This window comes from Salvelinus namaycush, chromosome 2 (genome assembly GCF_016432855.1).
Source record: "Salvelinus namaycush isolate Seneca chromosome 2, SaNama_1.0, whole genome shotgun sequence".
Taxonomy (NCBI): Eukaryota; Metazoa; Chordata; class Actinopteri; order Salmoniformes; family Salmonidae; genus Salvelinus; species Salvelinus namaycush.
Window position 1 is genome coordinate 52,949,375 of NC_052308.1, and position 21,773 is coordinate 52,971,147.

The 21,773-nt window shown below is 40.6% G+C and overlaps 1 protein-coding gene across 1 annotated transcript in view; it reads right to left on the minus strand.

Moving 5' to 3' along the window:
* Nucleotides 1-20,493, minus strand: part of LOC120026625 (vesicle-associated membrane protein-associated protein B-like) — a 33,631-nt gene extending 13,138 nt beyond the window's left edge. Inside the window, exons 1-2 of the mRNA XM_038971416.1 lie at nt 20,250-20,493; nt 12,977-13,129 (exon numbers count right to left, since the gene is read on the minus strand). Coding sequence (XP_038827344.1) covers nt 12,977-13,129; nt 20,250-20,307 — 211 coding nt within the window. The 5' untranslated portion in view covers nt 20,308-20,493. The remainder of the gene's footprint in view (nt 1-12,976; nt 13,130-20,249) is intronic.
* Between the last annotated feature and the right edge of the window lie 1,280 nt (nt 20,494-21,773).

Sequence of the window (21,773 nt, forward strand, 5' to 3'; positions counted from 1 at the left end):
TTCCTCTGTGGAGATGGGAGAACCTTACAGAAGGACAACCATCTCTGCAGCGCATCACCAATCAGGCCTTTATCGTAGAGTGGCCAGACAGAAGCCACTCCTCAGTAAAAGGCACATGACAGCTCGCTTGGAGTTTGCCAAAAAACACCTAAAGACTCTCCGACCATGAGAAACAAGATTCTCATGGTCGGAGATTGAACTCAAGATTGAACTCTTTAGCCTGGAATGCCAGGTGTCACATAAGGAGGAAACCTGGTACCATCTCTACGGTGAAGCATGGTGGTGGCAGCATCATGCTGTGGTGATGTTTTTCAGCAGCATGGACTTGGAGACTAGTCAGGATCGAGGCAAAGATGAACGGAGCAAAGTGCAGAGAGACCCTTGATGAATACCTGCTCTAGAGCGCTCAGGACCTCAGACTGAGGTAAAGGTTCACCATCCAACAGGATAACAACCCTAACCACACAGCCAAGACAAAGCAGGAGTAGCTTCGGGACAAGTCTCGGAATATCCTTGAGTGGCCCAGCCAGAGCCGAACACGATCGAACATCTCTGTAGAGACCTGAAATAGCTGTGCAGCAACACTCCCCATTCAACCTGAAAGAGCTTGGAGAGGATCTGCAGAGAAGAATGGGAGAAACTCCCCAAATACAGGTGTGCCAAGCTTGTAGCGTCACACCCAAGAAGACTCAAGGTCGTAATAGCTCCCAAAGGTGCTTCAACAAAGTACTGAGTCAAGGGTCTGAATACTTATGTAATTGTGATCTCAGTTGTTTTTTACAAATTTGCTAAAATTTTCTAAAAACCGGGTTTTTGCTTTGTCATTTTGGGGTATTGTGTGTAGATTGATGGGGGAAAAAAACAATTTAATCAGTTTTAAAATAAGGCTGTAACCTAATAAAATGTGGAAAAAGTCAAGGGGTCTGAATACTTCCCGAAGGCACTGTATGATGTGTGTAGAATACTTTTTTGAAAGTTGTACTGATTATGATGAGCTTCTGTTCACCTTTTTTCCAGCTATGTGTGGCGCCATCTTTGTTGACATCCTACAATGAGTTGAGGGATGGTTTACTCATCTTTCGCGTAAACTTCCGGAAGTGAATGAAAGAAAGTGCATGATGGTAGACGACACACCCCGTTCAACATGCATACTGCAAACAGACCAAACTCATCTTGTCTCATCTTATCTTTGGTTGAGCCAAAACTACCCATCGTTGGATTATTTTAGATTTTTAGATAACGTTTCAGTCAACGCTGACTGTTGTGTCAATCGAAACTGGACGTTCTAAATAAGCATTCTAATCCATGTTAGTAATTGGGAAAGGGAATGTTGTGTACCACTGTGAGTTGTACAACTAAATGCATTCAACTGAAATGTCTTCCACATTTAACCCAACCCCTCTGAATCAGAGAGGTGCGTGGGGCTGCCATAATTGACATCCACGTCTTCGGCGCCCGGATCACACTGGTTTGAGCGTACGCTGCAGGCACCACTGTTGAATGATCACAACAATGTGTTGGTATGTGTCAAATGGTTAACAAACTTGTATGGCATCTGTAAATACTAATACAATTGTTAAATTACGAGCCTAGTTGGTTTAGCCACAGAAAAAGTCAGCAACCTTCCCGCTAGCCATGATTGGCTGAGATAATGAGTGGGCTGGACATGCCGAGAGATGAGTTTGGATTGATCTGCCATATAGCACGCTTCTGTCTATTTGAGCTGGTCAGTATGTCTAGGTAATCCTGTCTAATGTGGCTTTAAAAAAAAAAAGTATTGCGTAATAGAACTGCATAAGCCTAATGTCAAGTTAAAGTGTACTGTTAGCTGGCTGGCTCGCTAGCTAACGTTAAGTGTATGCTCTCCACTTTCTGGAGGACCAAGTTTTGAAATCAGTGTAATTCGAGTATGATAACTAAGGAGATGGAGAAAACACCCGTCTCCGGATTACATCTCCAAACTAAGGGTAACCATGGCACCCGACAGGAGACGTGTCCATCCATTATGTTTACGGGTAGCTACATTAAGATAGTACACGTTTCAAACGACAGAAAGTGGTTTCATTTCAAGTTAGTGTACTGTTAGCTAGCTAACGTTAGCTGGCTGACACGCTAGCTAACATTACGTGTATGATCTTATTATTCGTATCTCAGAGCCATTTGCTTGACTAGTTATAGCCTAATGTTATCTTGCTGACATTGAACCTGGTTGGTTAGCTACCTGTAGGTTCATGCAGGGTAGTAACATCATGAGTTGAGATTATGGTTAATTGTTTAGCTAGCTAACTATATGTCTTAACAAGACTCCACTATGCAAGTATCCATTTCAATAGAATTCACTCTGGCTATCAACAGTTGTTGCAGTGACATTTACCAGCTAGTACGTCTATTTCAGACCACAGGTAAGATAGTCTAGCTAGCAACATTTTCAGATATTACACGTTTCTAATTTTGCCAAAGTATTTTTATTTCAAGTTAAAGTGTACTGTTAGCTAGCTAATGTTAGCTGGCTGGCTCGCTAGCTAACATTATGTGTATGATCTTATTACTCGTATCTCAGAGCCATTTGCTTGACTAGCTAGCTAACATTGAACCTGGTTGGTTAGTTACCTGCAGATTCATGCAGGGTAGTAACGTCATGAGTTGGGATTATGGTTCATCGTTTACCTAGCTAGCTACATGTCTTAACAAAAGACTCATCTGAGTGTGCCAGAGCACAGAAAACTGTTGAATTTACGAATGCTCAACACCCGTTGAAAAGGGCCGGTGTCAGTCAACATTGGCAAAAAAGCGTAATTAAATTGTTGCCAGATGCACAGTTACAGTCACCAATACTCTGGATAACAGCCTAACCAGCTCTGCTAGGGCGAATAAAATGGTCTGAGTGGGGTGCTCTCATTTGTGTCTGGAAATAGCTAGCAAGCTAGCCAATATTAGCTTGGGTGCTTGACTGCGAAGTCAGAACGTTCGGGTCAACCATACTCAAATTGGCCAGAGCGTCCAGTGTGAGCTCTAAACGCTCTGAATTTACGAACCGACAATCTGACAACACAGTTGCAGTCACCAACGCTCTGGATAACATAAAAGCCTAACCAGCTCTGCTAGGGCAAGTAATGTTCTCTCATTTGTGTCTGGAAGTAGCTAGCAAGCTTGGGTGCTTGACTGGTGTTGTTAGTACAGAATGCTCGGATCAACCCTTAAAACTTATTGTGGGCAGGGGGCAGCATTTTCACTTTCGGATAAATAGCATGCCAAAATTCAACTGCCTGCTACTCATCCCCAGAATATAAGATATGCATATTATTAGTAGATTTGGATAGAAAACACTCTGAAGTTTCTAAAACTGTTTGAATCATGTCTGTGAGAATAACAGAACTTATGTAGCAGGCAAAACCCTGAGGACAAACCATTCAGAATTTTTATTTTTTTGATGTCACTGTCTTTTCAATGAGTTTTCTTAGAGACACCAGATTTCTAATGGACTTGCTTGCAGTTCCTACCGCTTCCACTGGATGTCACCAGTCCTTGGAAATCGGTTGAGGTTATTCCTTTGTGTAATGAAGAAGTAGGGCTATCGTAAATGAGGGTCACATGAAGTAAATTTTTTGAGAGAGGCACGTTACGAAAAAAGTTGCGTCAGATTGTTTTCTTTTTGTATTGAACACAGATCATCCCGTCTTCAAATTGATCGATTATTAACGTTTAAAAATACCTAACGTTATATTACAAAAGTAGTTTGAAATGTTTTGGTAAAGTTTACATGTAACTTTTGATATATTTTGTAGTGACATGGCGAAAGTTGGAAGCTGTGTTTTTCTGGATGAAACGGTCCAAATAAATTGACATTTTGGATATATATCGACGGAATTAATCAAACAAAAGGACCATTTGTGATGTTTATGGGACATATTGGAGTGCCAACAAAATAATTTCGTCAAAGGTAAGACATGATTTATATTTTATTTCTGCGTTTTGTGTTGTGCTTGCAGTGTTGAATTATGCTACTCTCTTTGTTTACTGTTGTGCTATCATCAGATAATAGCATCTTATGCTTTCGCCGAAAAGCCTTTTTGCAATCTGACATGTTGGCTGGATTCACAACGAGTGTAGCTTTAATTTGGTATCTTACATGTGTGATTTAATGAAAATTAGATTTTTATATCATTTTATTTGAATTTGGCGCGCTGTATTTTCCCTGGCTATTGGCCGGTGGGACGATTGCGTCCCACCTGCCCCAGAGAGGTTAAAGAGATGGGTGGAGCTGAAGCTTAAGAGGGTGGGAACGATGCTGAATGGTTGTAGACAAAGGGCTCTCCAGCAGTAGTACCAAAACATTCAAAGGCCAAGTTTTTCAACTTCCAAAGCAAAATTACTTCCCCAAAAATGTATGATATACCATTTTGTAGCTCTGAGTCTCTACTTTTATCGAATGTAAAAAACACAATTTTGTAGCAATTTTTGCTTAACACCGATTTGAGCCGGTTGGTCACATATATGTACCTATTGATTTCCCCCCCATCACTAAAGTACACCTACAAAAAGCTGAGAAAATCCTCTATCCAACTGGATTTTAAAAATGTTATACAATCAGGACACTTTTTTCTACCCAAGCACTTTTTTGGGATGTAAAGACGAGAGAGTGGCTCGCTTGACAAAGTAGGAGGCCTCAGCAAAACGGGTACAGTGTCAGGTAGGCAGACACTTAGAACCGAGACCTCTAGAGGGCGTAGTTCTTCTTGACATTGTGTATTATCTCTAGGTGTCAATGCAATCAGCCCAGCCGTTAATACACTCGTGTCCCCTGGGGACCGGATTGTACATAAAACATCCTCCTATCAGGCTGCAATATAATATAAAATATATATATATAAAAAAATATTCATACAGTCTTAATAAAACAATTTCCCACCACCATGATATGGGGTTAGCTACTTCTGGACATTGTGTACAGCAGGGGTAAACAGACTGGTGGAACGTGATTGGTTGAACGCTGTACACAACACAGCCACCCTAGCATGGTGGTGGAAATTGTGTTTTATTAAGGAAAGCCATTAAAGCTAGGAGGAAACCGATGCCTTTGCAGCCTGAATGGATTATGTTTTATGTACTCGCCGCTCGTTGCGGGGGGTTAGGAGTGTATTGCTGGCTATGCTATTTGCTTTGGGACCAGATGACCAAAGACCAGACAACGTATACTTTACTGAACCTTGGGGCTAGCAGACACTTTCATTACAGGAATCATGAGGATAATGTACTTTACTGTTTGACCGAATCGGCAGGTATCCTAGTGGTTAGAGCGTTGGGCCAGTAACGGAAAGGTTGCTGGATCGAATCCCCGAGCTGACAAGCTAAAAATCTGTCGTTCTGCCCCTGAGCAAGGCAGTTAAACCCACTGTTCCCTGGGCGCCGAAGACGTGGATGTCGATTATGGCAGCCCCCTGCACCTCTGATTCCGAGTGGTTGGGTCAAATGCGTTAGACACATTTCAGTTGAATGCATTCAGTTGTACAACTGACTAGGTATCCCCCCTTTCCCAAATCATGGTTTTAGCCTCCTAAAAAAAAGGACGTTTTGAGGGAGTCGCAAAATGCGACTACATGGTCGCAGTCTGGAGCCCCGAATAAAAAAATAAGTAATATGCGCAACTCTTTAATGCTCCCCAGAGGTTTATTGAGACACGCGTCTCAATAAACTGTGCATCTCAAAAAAACGCTCGGGAGTTGTGGATACATCTTGTTATTTGAAAGAAGAAAGATCATACAAATGGAGTAAGATGATTCATTAAGCAACTTTATCACCCTTGATACGGATATACACCTTGATGAGGAGACCCTTAGAGCATGCTGTCATTATTGGATCTCAAAACAATAATATGGAACAATAACATTAAGGAAAAAGTTATTTATGGACAGCCATAAGGAAAGGAATTGCAATATAAGAATGTTTAAGTAAGCTTACTGTAGAATGCTGGGTTTAAAAGGCCTTTGAGACAATTAAGACCTATGACTTCGGCACAAAGTAGATACATTTGTTGACACAAGGGCCCCTTTCTCTGATTGAGACATCCATGCTACATAGTTTCCCATTCAACGCAGCACAATACAAATCAAGTTGAGCACTTCTGTGGTGTGTGTTTAACAAACGTTTTGTGGGGGTCACACTTCAAAAGCTCCATGTGGATCTCCAACTAAGCCTGTAAATGACACATTAGGGATTTTAGGTATCCTGTGGCAAAGTGTTTCCTTTCAGTCTAGCCAAAGTGGATTTCCACATTGCCTTTTGTGCTGCGCTGTTTACAATTATAGGAAAAGGCCTCTGTCAGGGTACTGTGACTGTCTGAACAGGGGTTGTTTGGCGCCCACTACTGATTCCCTTGCTGACTTGCAGTCCGACCGGTAAAAAATAAGTTGTGGCAGCAAACAGCCGTGTTAATGAAGCCAGGAAGGCCCTGGGTAGAATTGTCTCCCTCAAAGAATGGCACCGGGGTGAGAACACAGCTGTTGGCCCAGGGAGAAATAGAGGGCCATACCGCTAGCCAACAGAAAGCACTGCAATGAGATGTTCTGTCTGCATAAATGTTCTGCAGAACTGCCTGGATTCTCAACTGATTTCAATATTATTATTTTTTACTGAGGATCGCTTGTATTAAAATTGGAATAAATCTTGATTCCAAGTAATGCAGGGATGTCAAACTAATTTTGCCGTGGGGGCCACATTCAGTCTTCACCTAGGTTCAGGGATGGGCAATTATGACGGTGGGGGCCACAAGAAATCTGAACACATCATGAGGGGCCACAGTGGCAAGGGTCAGCATACCCAATAGGGCTGTCCCCGAAAGAAAAGAAAAAACATTGGTAGACCGAGAGTCATCTGTTAAATATGTATTTTTCCCTATATAGACATATGTAGGCTAATGAGCTTGTCTGATGCTTTAAGCACACTGTGATTAAATAATTAAACACATGACTCAAGAGGGAGCCAGAGATCAAGATAGCCTAATCAGGAAGAAAAAACCTGTTCCTCCAAATATTCTGCCGTTAATAAGCTCCTGAAGTTGCCGATAATAGGCTACACCAGGGGTCGGCAACCTTTTCCATTTGGAGGGCCAATTTATCTTACCATATCTACCGATCTGCGTGCCAGTTGTGATTGTCATAACTTTTTGTGGAACAGTTTCATTTAGTTTAAAATAAAGTATTCTTATCTCAAAATGAATATGTGGTTAATCAAAATTCTAAAAATAACTTCTATTGACATTGCCAATTATGCAAAAATATTCTCGCCCCAGTGAGCTCCAGACAGACACAGCTGTAGGCTATTTGCGCAAGGGATAGACCCATTTTATTATGTTTCCACCAGATCAAAGCATGACATTTTTCCCCCTTTCACACTGAATGGTTATCTAAAAAAAGAGCTGTAAAGATTTTTGGATGATGTAAAAAACAACAACTTTTGACTTGCTTATTTTAGTTTTAAGTTGAATTGTACAGTATAAAAAGAAAGAACCATTGAGATCACTTAGAATGTATTTGTTGCCACCCCAGGGTCACGCACTACTCATAAAAGAGCATTTAGAACTTTTATTATTAAAAAACATAAAAATACCGTCATACCGTAGTTTAGGCGACTACATGATACTCGAATTGTCCCTATACTCATCATGAGGTTGGTAGCTTATTAATGAAAGTTTACAACATAGGTCGAGAGAAAATGTAGAAATCAAGGTAACAGTGACACATCCAATACGGCCTTGCACTCTTGCCTGCATCTAGCTGATCTAGGGTGTAATAATTAGTCCAACAGTTGCAAATGAGAGTTTCTATTGGAAAAATTCAGGTATTTTTATCCCCGTTTTGTTCAGTTTGCTTCCGTTTAAGAAACGATTTAACAGAATCAGTGGAATGAATACACCCCTGATCACATGCAAATGCAGTTCACTTTCATAGCAGCCACATACAAACAGCATGATCATTTTTGCTCGTTGTATAATTCCAACTCGCATCCATGCACTCTCCCTCACCTTTTCCCTTCGTGTGTGCACTTCAGTGCACAACACATCTGCTGTCTGTGACCAGGAGATAACACCTTTTCAAGCCACACCATATCATAACCGCTACACACAGCTAATATGGTGATGACAATGTAGGCTAACGTCATAGTCAACATAGCTATTAGAACTAATGCATTAGTAAACACACTACAATCATGCAGTACAGGTGTACAATTAGCAAGAAGTTTAGCAGTTACCAAAAGCTTACATTGACTTGGAAGAGTTCCAGTGTTGGATAGCCGTAGCCAGCTAGCTAACATAGCATCCTTCTCTGTTTGAGCCAGGTGTTTGAGTAGGCTAAATTAGTTAGCTGCATTCGCTAGCTAAGTGAAAAAACTAAATATATATAGCTAGCCCTCTCTCCCACTTCTCCTTCATTTTTAAATAAAAACATTTGTTAAAACTGTTCAACTATTGTCGTTCTCTCTCCGAGTCAACTACTCACCACATTTTATGCACTGCAGTGCTAGCTAGCTGTAGCTTATGCTTTCAGTACTAAATTCATTCTCTAATCCTTTGATTGGGTGGACAACATGTCAATTCATGCTGTAAGAGCTCTGATACGTTGGAGGACGTCCTCCGTAAGTTGTCATAATTACTGTGTAAGTCTATGGAAGGGGGTGAGAACCATGACCCTCCTAGGTTTTGAATTGAAGTCAATGTACACAGAGGAGGACAGAAACAACATGGTGCTACCCTATAGAGTGCTGTTGAAGCTACTGTAGACCTTCATTGCAAACTATGTGTTTTAATCAATTATTTGGTATAATATTATCTGAAAAGGATAGCTTTTTTAATGTTTCACTATTTTCATGAAATTCACTGAAGAGGATGGACCTCCCCTTCGTCCTCTAAGGAGCCTCCACTGATCTAAAGACCTGCATCACTATACTGAGAGCGTTGCAGTTTCTAAAAGGTCTTATTTGGAGCCTTTGTTCATGTTTTTCAGGACCCACATACTGCTCAACAAGGATGAGGAGGAAGTGATTCACTGTTTGGGGTAAGTTTATCAAAAACAACAGAAATCACAAAAAAGGTGCATGGACCCTTCTATAACATGCAATTTACATCAAGAATTTAGATTTGGTCATAAATATAAAATAAAAAGAACTCCTTTAAATATTTCAGTAATTCCTCAAAAACATTGCACTGTTTTTATCAACAGCAGAGGACTGATAGATAACTGAGAACCACAGTGAACATAAGGAGAGGAATTTCTTTCTTATTTGCACCAACAAAGAAAAAGGGAAATAATATTGTCAAAGTAATGGATTACTTAAATTGAAAAACTCAGGGATGCAAACTGGTGAGGGCTTTTTTTTGTTGCACTGAAACATGCAAAAAATCCCTGTTAGGGGGAAATGCAGGTTAACTAATTAAACAACAAAGAATATGATCTACATGATCAGTATCTGTGTGTAAAATAAAAAGTGGTTAATGTGAACCTAACTCAAAGGAAAAAAAATGTAAGTATTGAGAAAAAAACAATACACTAATATTGCAGTTAGCCATGACAGCCTTTATAATAGAACACTTGTTCTATTATAAAGGACGTCTTAAAGTAGAAATAGATTGAAACAAACAGGCATTCTAGTTTTGCTCTATTATAGTGGCCACTATAGTAGATGTCGATCAAGTGCACAGGCTACCTGTGTGCAAAAATAATGTTCACTGAGTAAAAAACTGTATATTCCCCCCTCACTCACACACACGTGTTACTGTCATGTTCAACACAACAAAAGCAATATCTTTGGGCTACACTGCACATTATTACATTGAACACTTTCTGCCTGTGAACATCTGTTCTACAATGTGCCAGCAGAGCCGGATACCCTTTGTTGGCATAATTGATCTCTTTCAGGCAGAGAGTATACCTGGCATACCCCTTTTTATCCACTGTATTGAAAAGTGAGAAAGAGGGAAAGTGGTGGTGTTCCTTTCACCTCTATAGTGGCATCCAACTTAAACCAGGCTCAGCTCCAGCTACACTTGATCCCTGAATCCACTTGTTTAACCTCTCTGGCACCAGTGGGACGCTAGCAAACAACCAGTGAAATTGCACCTGGCCAACAACCAGTGAAATTGCAGAGCGCTAAAATTCTAAATACACCATTCGTAATATTAAACATTCTTGTAAATACATGTGTCTTACATCATTTAAAAGCTTAACTCGTTAACACAAAATTAACTTTTACTTGGTACTCATCCCGGATCCGGGAGCACCCTCATCAGTAAAAAAGCTGACTAGCATAGCCTAGCATAGCGCCACAAGTAAATACTAGCATCTAAATATCATGAAATCACAAGTCCAAGACACCAGATGAAAGATACACATCTTGTGAATCCAGCCATCATTTCTGATTTTTAAAATGTTTTACAGGGAAGACACAATATGTATTTATATTAGCTAACCACGATAGCAAAAGACACAACTTTTTTTTCCCACCATTTTTTTACTGCATAGGTAGCTATCACAAATTCGACCAAATAAAGATATAAATAGTCATTAACCAAGAAACAACTTCATCAGATGACAGTCTGATAACATATTTATTGTATAGCATATGTTTTGTTCGAAAAATGTGCATATTTCAGGTATAAATCATAGTTTTACATTGCAGCCACCATCACAACTCTCACCAAAGCAACTAGAATAACTACAGAGAGCAACGTGAATTACCTAAATACTCATCATAAAACATTTATGAAAAATACACAGTGTACAGCAAATGAAAGACAAAGATCTTGTGAATCCAGCCAATATTTCAGATTTTTTAAGTGTTTTACAGCGAAAACACAATATAGCATTATATTAGCTTACTACAATAGCCAACCACACAACAGCATTGATTCAAGCCAACAGTAGCGATAACGAATAAACCAGCAAAAGATATAAAATTATTCACTAACCTTCTCAAACTTCTTCAGATGACAGTCCTATAACATCAAATTACACAATACATATATGGTTTGTTCGAAAATGTGCATATTTAGCGGCACAAATCGTGGTTATACAATATGAATAGTAGCCAAAATGCAAACAAAATGTCGGGAGAAATCTTGGGAGAGGCACCTAATCTAATCAATAACTAATCATAAACTTGACTAAAAAAATACAGGTTGGACAGCAAATGAAAGATACATTAGTTCTTAATGCAACCGCTGTTAGATTTTTAAAATTAACGTTACTACGACATACAGCGTGCGTTAAAGCGAGACCGCACCGAAATTAATGGCGGAATAATAGTTTAACATTTTTCAACAGAACAACGAATTAACATCATAAATAGTTCTTACTATTTGATGAGCTTCCATCAGAATCTTGTGCAAGTTGTCCTTTGTCCAGAATAATCATTGCTCGGTTGTAGATTGTCGTCTTCAACTTTGGAATTAGCAGCAAACATTAGCCATGTGGCGAAGACGTGTCCAACTCACCATAACGCAGCACAAATAAAATACCGAAAATCGCAATATACTGATATAAACTGATATAACTCGGTTTAAAATAACTACATTATGATGTTTTTAACACCTATATCGAATAAAATCAGAGCCGGATATATCTAACGCCTATAACGAGAGCTTTTCAGAATGCAATCCTGAGGTCTGTCTTGCGTCATGACGAACGTTGAAAAGACTGCACACCCGGTTCCAAGAGCATTTGTACGGCCTCAGATCTACCTAGACACCCCATTCCAATTCTCACTGCTTACTGACATCTAGGGGAAGGCGTATGCAGTGCATGTCGACCCATAGATTACATGCAAATTAATAAACTGACCCTGGAACAGAGTGCCCGATTTCAGATTTCTCACTTCCTGACAGGAAGTTTGCTGCAAAATGAGTTCTGTTTTACTCACAGATATAATTCAAACGGTTTTAGAAACTAGAGAGTGTTTTCTATCCAATAGTAATAATAATATGCATATTGTACGAGCAAGAATTGAGTACGAGGCAGTTTAATTTGGGAACGTTTTTTTACAAAGTCAAAATGGCGCCCCCCTATTGAGAAAAGGTTAACCTTTTCTGAGTACTCTAACATGTTACTTTGTAACCCCTTACTCCAATCACTGGTTACTATTCTGTGCATAGTAGCCTAGGTTATATGCTGCCGTGTGTGCTCACGTGTAACGGAATTGTGATTATTCTACAAAAAATATATATATATTGAAATAGAATTCATCTGCTCAATTTAGAGAGTTGTTTGGCAAATGTAGGTGTTTTAGAAACCTTAGAATCTGCTCTTCCCGAAAACAAAACGTCTGACCTGCATGAACCTCTGTAGGATGATTTTGAAAAAGTTTTGGTAAGCGCTGTTCCCTTCTTTGTCAAATACACACCCTGCGCAGTCTCTTCATTCACAAGACAATTGATAATATTGTCACATTTGACTGCTGTCAATTCATTCTTCTCTTCAGCCTTCATCTTTTATTATGGGCCTGTGTGTGAAATTAGTTTTGATATAGTTTAGGTGTAGTTTTAATGGGCCATTGTCAGATGGCAGTCAACTTTCAGGTGAAAGGACGGGGAGGGAGAAAAAAAAGGAATGTCCTCCTTAAACTCTGATATCAAGATTCTAACAACGATAGTGTGTTGAATAGACCTATTTAGGATAAGTCAAGGACAGGGGGGACATGACTTTAAAAATGGCAGAGTAATTAAAACATGTAATTCTAGTGTTAGACGCCTCACTCGAACACAAGGTAGGTTAGGAAGGACCTGACATACAGTACCTGCTAGTAACATCTAAATAGGGAATACATGGACAATGGTTGTAAACCATAGCACTCATTCAGGCCTACAAACTCCCTGGCCTGGTAGGGTTGCACAATTCCTCCAACCAGGATTTATGAAAAACCTGGGAACTTTGGTTAAGTTTACGTAATTTTGCTACCATACTTCCTGGTGAGATCCACATATACGTACCTGAGACGTTGATTGAGGTGCCGGCGTCGATGACACCGCTGTTTGGCCGGACGCAGTACCGGCGCGGGGCTGTCGTCTTGACTTTGAAGCACACATTCCTGTCTGTGGGGTTGGCGAGCTTTAAGGTTGTGTTGACCACATCCGAGAAGGGACCTGTGATGGGAGAAGGTTTTATCAAATATAAATAAATACTTTACAGAGGTAGGCTTATACACTGACAGAGAAAATATTGGAGACTATCTTTAAAGGTAGATTCAGTAATAGCATTTTACAATTTTAAAACAACACAATAGAAATCTGACAAGACTGCCACAACCGGATTTTACCAATGGGGGCATGCCTCATTCTTTGCTTTGAGACAGTGAGGGGCACAAGGCTATCACATTCTATAACATCTGGATTCATGGGTGGTAACGATGACAGAAAAAGAAGAGTATGAAATTGCCACAAGCAGACAGACTATTGCATGTGAAAGATGCAAACTGTAGAGAAAACATGATGGGCTAATCAAATGAATAGGGTTACTGAATCAGCACATCAAAGGCATAAAAATGTGCTGGATCACCATTGAGGAATGGGGGAGTTTGAAGAGAGAAAGGGAAGTAACAATACAAAAATCATGCTTAAAGCGATTCACATTACGCAATGGTAGAGGAACACATCTTAAGGACAACAAGTCTGAATACTAGGCTTTCAAAACAAAGGAATAGCAGACCTACTTTTGAGCGAAAATGGCCTACGCTTTTCACTGGGGACATCAATGAACTGTGTTAATGACCCACATCCCGACAATGACGGCTTCACTGAAATGGCAGTAGTCCTAATCATCATTAAATTATTATCTGGGGCTAGGCTTCTTCTAATTCTCTCTCTCTTGGAGGACCTGAGCCCTAGGACCATGCCTCAGGACTACCTGGCCTGATGACTCCTTGCTGTCCCCAGTCCACCTGGCCGTGCTGCTGCTCCAGTTTCAACTGTTCTGCCTGCGGCTATGGAACCCTGACCTGTTCACCGGACATGCTACCTGTCCCAGACCTGCTGTTTTCAACTCTCTAGAGACAGCAGGAGCGGTAGAGATACTTTGAATGATCGGCTATGAAAAGCCAACTGACATTTACTCCTGAGGTGCTGACCTGTTGCACCCTCGACAACCACTGTGATTATTATTATGTGACCCTGCGTGTCATCTATGAACATTTGAACATCTTGGCCATGTTCTGTTACAATCTCCACCCGGCACAGCCAGAAGAGGACTGGCCACCCCTCATAGCCTGGTTCTTCTATAAGTTTCTTCCTAAGGTCTGGCCTTTCTAGAGAGTTTTTCCTAGCCACCGTGCTTCTACACCTGCATTGCTTGCTGTTTGGGGTTTTAGGCTGGGTTTCTGTACAGCACTTTGTGACATCAGCTGATGTAAGGGCTTTATAAATAAATGTGATTGATTCACATGTTTGAGGTGTATGGATCTTGACACATTAGGCCAGAAGCGAACACCAAATTGCAACCCCAGCCTTTTGTCATTGCCTGAATAATAATACAGTAACCTCACTCTACCAACCTCACTAATATCAGTCAATAACAACCATTCTTGCTACTGTCAAAAACCTTCAAAGAGAAAGCACAGATTGTGTCACGTCAAAGACATCTCCCCTCAATTTTAATAAGTAGAGCAGCTGATGCTATTAAGGCCATGACTAGCCTAATTAAAAAGCATTTTTCATGCCAACCACATCCTTGGGTCCTTCGTCTAGTTCCATTAATTCCTCGGCGGTAGCGAACAATGAACAATCAATATCCAAGTCCTCTTAAAAAAAAAAAAAAATCAACAAGAGTAATACAAGAGCAGCTTTTTAACTTCAAGAAAGGATTAGCTATCAGTGGTATCGTGACTAATGGCTCTCGTGCTACAGAACAATAAAACATGGACTTTTAACCGATAGCCTAGATTAAACAAATAGCCTAGGCCTACTAGGTTCACCTCACAAAAACAGTGGCATCTAAGAGAATGCCTAGGATCTTGTAGAAAAATAACATCAGTGGCATCTTGAAAGAAGGGACTGGTCCCACAGCGACAGAAATGTGGCCTTTTTAATTTATTAGGCCCATCAAATAGAAAAGTTGCTTAAACCGTATAGTCTAAAACATGTAGCCTGGGCCCCTATCTTAAGAAAAGTCGGCTATGGAGGAGAATTAGGAAGGACGTAGCTGGTTGTAACGGTAACCCAACCAGATGCAGTGAAAATAGATCAAATTAATTTGGTATATTTTAACAGCTTCATTTCACTTGGTCAAAACTATGTGAAATACTTTGAGTCGCTGAGGAATCCAACTACCTTCAATTTGTTTCTAATAATCTCTAATAGCCTGGACAAGGTAGGCTAATGGCTGTCCTTGAAGAACAAGAGGACATTTGAGGCACCAGGGGCGTAGGAAGGAACACTACTAGCCTCAAGCCACTACATCCAACCAGATCCTTTCTTTACTTAGCCATCTCTGTCAAATCCCTCTGCACAGACAGACTTCAAGTTCACACCCAACTTGATCATGTACCTCACAAAGAACGCTAGCCTACAGGAATGCCAACACTAAGTCAAATCTGATTGTTTCACTGAAAAGTGACCTTCCATTGAAATTCCACGTGTCTGTTGTGGAATTGCTCAATATCAAACCACTTTTGTTTTTACAACTCTGAATCATGATGGTTGCATTAAGTTGGTGAACTCACAAGCCAGACCACAAAATGATATCCTCAACAGAATGACTCAGGTCAGCTACACTTCTGTTTCTGTGAAACCAGTTTGATAGGAAGCAAAAGCCTTCGGAAAGCACTTGGCCACTTGACATTGAGCAGCATACAGCTGTACAGGATTTAACTCCTCAACTGGATTTACAAACTAGCCTTAAAACATTCCGCAGGACCTCAGAGTACACTTTGCACTAAAAGGAAGAACATGGGAGATTCGAGGGATGATAAATTAATATCTGAGTCTGAAAGACTCCATTTCAGGCTACCAAAATAAAACACACCTGCATTCTAGCTGGTATAGAGGAGGAAGGCCTTGCATTTGAGGGAGAGATGGATGCATTGTGAATGGAAATGTGGAAGTGAGCTGCCTTAGTCGGAATTAGCACATGCACTAAGATTCTAGATAAAGTTTCACCCCACAAATGTCCACAGCAACTGACACTTCCCATTGCACACTGAGCCAAGAGAGGTGAAATTCAGACCCTCACAATTGGTGGAACATCGGTTTCAATTAAACAACTCACTCAGCTAACTCCTGTGTAGTTGATCTACAACTTCCTGAAAGTGCCTTGGGATACTTTCCAACTGGCAGAAAAAGTACAGCGACAAAAATAGAGTTCTGAAGGACATATATTTGATGCTGTCATGTCGTCTGAAGGGTGTGTTTTAAGGGAGAGCAAGACTGTTTGGTACCTTGAATGTGTAGTTCCAAATTTACATTTTTACAGATTTAAGGAGATTTACACTACCAGGCAAATAATTTAGAACACCTACTCATTCAAGGGTTTTTCTTTATTTTTACTATTTTCTACATTGTAGAATAATAGTGAAGACGTCAAAACTATGAAATAACATATATGGAATCATGTAGTAACCAAAAAAAGTGTGAAATCAAAATATATTTTATATTTGACATTTTTCAAACAGCCACCCTTTGCCTTGATGACAGCTTTGCACACTCTTGGCATTCTCTCAACCAACTTCACCTGGAATGCTTTTCCAACAGTCTTGAAGGAGTTCCCACATATGCGGAGAACTTGTTGGCTGCTTTTCCTTCACTCTGCGGTCTGACTCATCCCAAACCATCTCAATTTGGTTGAGGTCTGGTTATTGTGGAGACCAGGCCATCTGATGCAGCACTCCATCACTCTCCTTGGTCAAATAGCCCTTACACAGCCTGGAGGTGTGTTGGGTCACTGTCCTGTTGAAAAACAAATGATAGTCCCACTAAGCGCAAACCAGATGGGATGGAGTATCGCTGCAGAATGCTGTGGTAGCCATGCTGGTTAAGTGTGCCTTGAATTCTAAATAAATCACAGACATTGTCACCAGAAGAGCACCCCCACACCATAACACCTCCATGCTTTACGGTGGGAAATACACATGCAGAGATCATTCGTTCACCCACACCGCGTCTCACAAAGACATGGCGGTTGGAACAAAAAATCTCAAATTTGGACTCCAGACCAAAGGACACATTTCCACTGGTCTATTGTCCATCGCTCGTGTTTCTTGGCCCAAGCAAGTCTCTTCTTATTATTGGTGTCCTTTAGTGGTATCTTTGCAGCAATTCGATCATGAAGGCCTGATTCACACAGTCTCCTCTGAACAGTTGATGTTGAGATGTGTCTGTAACTTGAACTTCGTGGAGCATTAATTTGGGCTGCAATTTCTGAGGCTGGTAACTCTAATGAACTCTGGTAACTCTAATGAATATCCTCTGCAGCAGAGGTAACTCTGGGTCTTCCATTCCTGTGGCGGTCCTCATGAGAGCCAGTTTCATCATAGCGCTTGATGGTTTTTGCGACTGCACTTGAAGAAACGTTCAAAGTTCTTGACATTTTCCGTATTAACTGACCTTCATGTCTTAAAGTAATGATGGACTGTTGTTTATCTTTGCTTATTCGAGCTGTTCTTGAAATAATATGGACTTGGTCTTTTACCCAATAGGGATATTGTCTGTATACCACCCCTACCTTGTCACAACACAACTGATTGGCTCAAACACATTAAGAAGGAAAGAAATTCCACAAATTAACTTTTAACAAGGCACACCTGTTAATTGAAATGCATTCCAGGTGACTACCTTATGAATGCCAAGAGTGTGCAAAGCTGTCATCAAGGCAAGGGGTTGCTATTTAAATAATCTCAAATATAAAATATATTTTGATTTGCTTAACACTTTTTTGGTTGCTACATGATTCCATATGTGTTATTTCATTGTTTTGATGTCTTCACTATTATTCTACAGTAAAAAAGAAAAACCCTTGAATGAGTAGGTGTTCTAAAACTTTTGACCAGTAGTGTTTAAAGATGCTCTAGCTCATTGGTGAACACTTGAGCCCAAAAGGACCACAGCAGAATTTGTTGTCACCAAAGGCCTACCTTTCAATTGGCAATTTTAGCCTACGATGCTAGGTGATTTGATTCTCTGTCCAGTCAGACTTTAATGAATCACAATCAATTAAGTGTTACAGCGCAATGGAAACTGACATGCTTATCAATATGCCATGTGTGGAGCATTTCATAAAAATAAACTGTGTGTAGGCCTAATATAGTTTACCTTAATAAAGATCTATCACAAATAAATTGTAAATTCCCCCTTCCATCTGCTCCCTCTAATGCCCCGCTCCAGTTACAGCCATGGCCACTGCGCTATCTCTACTTTACCAATGTACTGTACATCAGTGAATGATGAAGTCTTCAAGACTGGAATTGAGCTCATCCGACTCTGGGTAAGTAGAACGGCTGCCTTCACTGCCAAAATCTTGTAATGTGGTTGTTATCAGCTGTGTGTGCAGGGCAGGAAACTGTCTCGTGAGTGCTGAGCAGCAGCCAAACAGAGCAGTTTCTATGGGTAACATTACTCACATGCAGAGCGGGGGACAGACAGACGAGCAGCTAATGGAGGAAGTTATTCCTGATTTCTGCACGTAAAAATGAGCAAGGGACGGGAGTGATTTTTATCAGGATGGGACAGGAAAGTTTCAGGACTATAGAACTGTTGCGGGATCAGGATAGTACGGGAAAATTTGACAAGACGGGACAGGAATGGATTTTCACTCCCATGTCAACCTCCATCTCAGACTACTCACCCCACTAGGCTATAAATAGAAAATCACTACTAGTAGGCCTAATCAAAAATGCATAAATGAAAAGCTTAGTTCAGGTGTGTTGTAATGTTCTCGAAACATGGCCATAATTTAAAGGAAACATATTGAAAATCATTTCTTAGACCCTGGGTTCCCAAACTTTTTCATGTAGAGGACCCCTAAATAACAAAAAGAACATCAGGCTTATAGGAGAGGCCTATGATTGTGAATTGCCTGACAGAAGTCATGACTTTCTTGTGAATGAAATATTGGTATGAGTAAAACTAAAATTGTGTCAATTTGCCAAAGACCCTGAAACCCCCTTGCAGACCTCCAGGGGCACCTGGACCCAAGTTTGGAATACTCCTGAACTGGCCCGTGTGGCTTGGTGTGTTTCCTTGAGGTTAGGCTAGCCTACTTCTTGTCATTAGCAATTATCTTTGTTGGCTCAACTTGCAATGAGCCAAGACAAATAAAGAGCCTACCCTCACAACAAGCAGAGCAGTTTTAGCAATGGATTATATTGGCTTGACATGTCTACCAAGGCCGTGGGGCATCTCAAAATGTCTGTAGAAAGACACTAATTCAACAGGCACAGATGAATGGCTATTTATTATTTTGGATCTCAAAGATGACCTAGAATTAATTTGTGATAATGCTTCAGGAAACATACAGAAGCTCCTGGAACTCAATGGGTCAATAAATTCAAATTTACCTGGACACATTGTAATTCTTAGGATGCTCAGTTCAAACTGTCCATATGGCACCCTGAGCCATATTGTGCTCCTTAACACACCTGGTCAAGAACACCTGGTCACCGATGAGAAAAACCTCCAGATAAAAATGGTATTTCATGCCTAGTTCCATCTGAAAGCTGGCAAGCCATTAGAATGACAGCTAGCGAATTAACAAGTTAGCTACTCGCTAGCTAGGAAACGAACTACTGTTAGCGTGCTATCATTATGCTTGAAAGTATAGGCAATCAGCTGGCATTCATTGATAGCTTGCTAGCTCAAAGGGCTACTACCTACACTGACAATGTTGTCAGTCAAGCACGATAATAAAACGACTAACTTGCCTATTGGAAAGTTATTGCACAATGCACGTGAAACAGAATGCACCAACGTTAGCTAAGTAGTTAAAATACTAGGTTAACTAGACATTATTAATAGCGCCAAAGACCTGTCAGGGCGCTGCAGTTGGAACGTAAGATAGCTTTTTTCCCAGCAGGCCTGCCTGGTCAAGGTAACGTAAACTGGCTAAAACGTTAGCTAGCTAGCGAACGCAAGTCAATGTTCATTCGAAATGATTATCCTCCTTAACTCCATATTAAGATTTTACAAATGAAGGGTATGATGTGCCCCCCCCCCTCATTACGCTGGGCCTGTTACTACCTCCCCCTCCCTTCAGAATTGGGCCCTCCCCTCAGTCTCTTACCTCGGAATTTCAGTTCGTGCTGTGGCTCCAAGAGCAGGACCTGATCTTGCCTGGCCATGTCCTAGCGGTATCAAGGGGATAGCTCAATGTAAATGGTTTCCGTAGATTACTCTGTTGTGGTGATGTTAACTAGTGTTATGTTTAGAGTTAGTATTATGCTAATTAGTTATGACTATCCAGTCCCCCGGTCACCGCAATTAGACAGGGTGCTACTAGCGGCTGTTGTGATGATGATGATGATGATGATGATGCAGCAGGAAGAGAGTGAGAGAGGCTTCGTGCGACGTCACTGACCCTGCATAGCCACTGAATTGTAATGGCGTCTTTTTGTAGGCACTAACTCCTTCATGGTTCGTTTGTCAAAGCCTATAGGAAAATGAATGGGTTATTTGGAGGGTTTTGGGATAAACGCCAAAAATATGGTATGTGGTAAACACAAGCTTAAGAGATCTAATAGGTTTTGTTCTATGAGATAAACTTAATCAACTAATGTCACTTTTTGTGAATTTTGAAGCATTTGTATAATCAAAATTCTATATAGCTCGCAAGCTTGTAGTCCTAAAAACGGAAATGAGGTAAGGCTACCTCTGGTTCGTTCAGCCATTCCGATGGGGAAAGAATAGGGTTTCGCAGGCTTAGGAGATCTTATATGTTTTGTTCTACGAGATAATATAAGTCAGTTAACATGACCTTTATGAATTATGAAGCCTTTATGTGCTTCTTTTGATTACATGAATGCTTAAACATTCACAAAAAGTGATGTTAGCTGATGAAGATTATCTCATAGAACAAAACCTATAAGATTTCCTAAACCTGTGTTTACCACAGACCTTATTTTCTTAGTTAATCCAAAAACTCCATTAATTTCCACATAGGCTTAGTCCAACGGCAGAGTTAGTGCAAACAAAAATACACCATTACTATTGCTCTCTATGAGGAGTGAAGTGGGGATGCGAGGAGTACAGGGGCAACGACAATACAGTAGGTAAGTACAGACAGTACAAGTTTAGAAACTCTGGTACAAGCGAGAGGGAGTATTCTTCTCCTTCTTTAAATTTATTGGCGGATCGCATCCAACTAAGAGGTGCATACTCCGCCACCTACTGTATTTATACATCTATACAAAAAGGGGAGGGAAAAAGGATGGGGATAAGGGAAGAAAAATATTCCTATCGAATAACCCTACTCCCATTAAAACGTCACCACTTTTCCACTACTTGGCCCTATCTGATCCTACACCAGGCCGGCAGCCTGGGAGGATGGGATACTATCGTTCAACACACTCTTCTGCAGTAAAATCTCGTACACCCAAGAACTTCTCTGCAGCTGCCACCACAAAATCTATTTTCTGTGATTTACATTCCATTTCTGTGGTACAGTTGATAATCATGGCTATGAACGCTAAGAACACAGCCTTACTGAAACACGTTATTCCTATCACTGTCTATTGGCCTCGGCCTACTCACAGGGAGCTTCTTATGATCCCTTGCCCTGGACCCATCTTCCTCTACTACTCTCTTCACT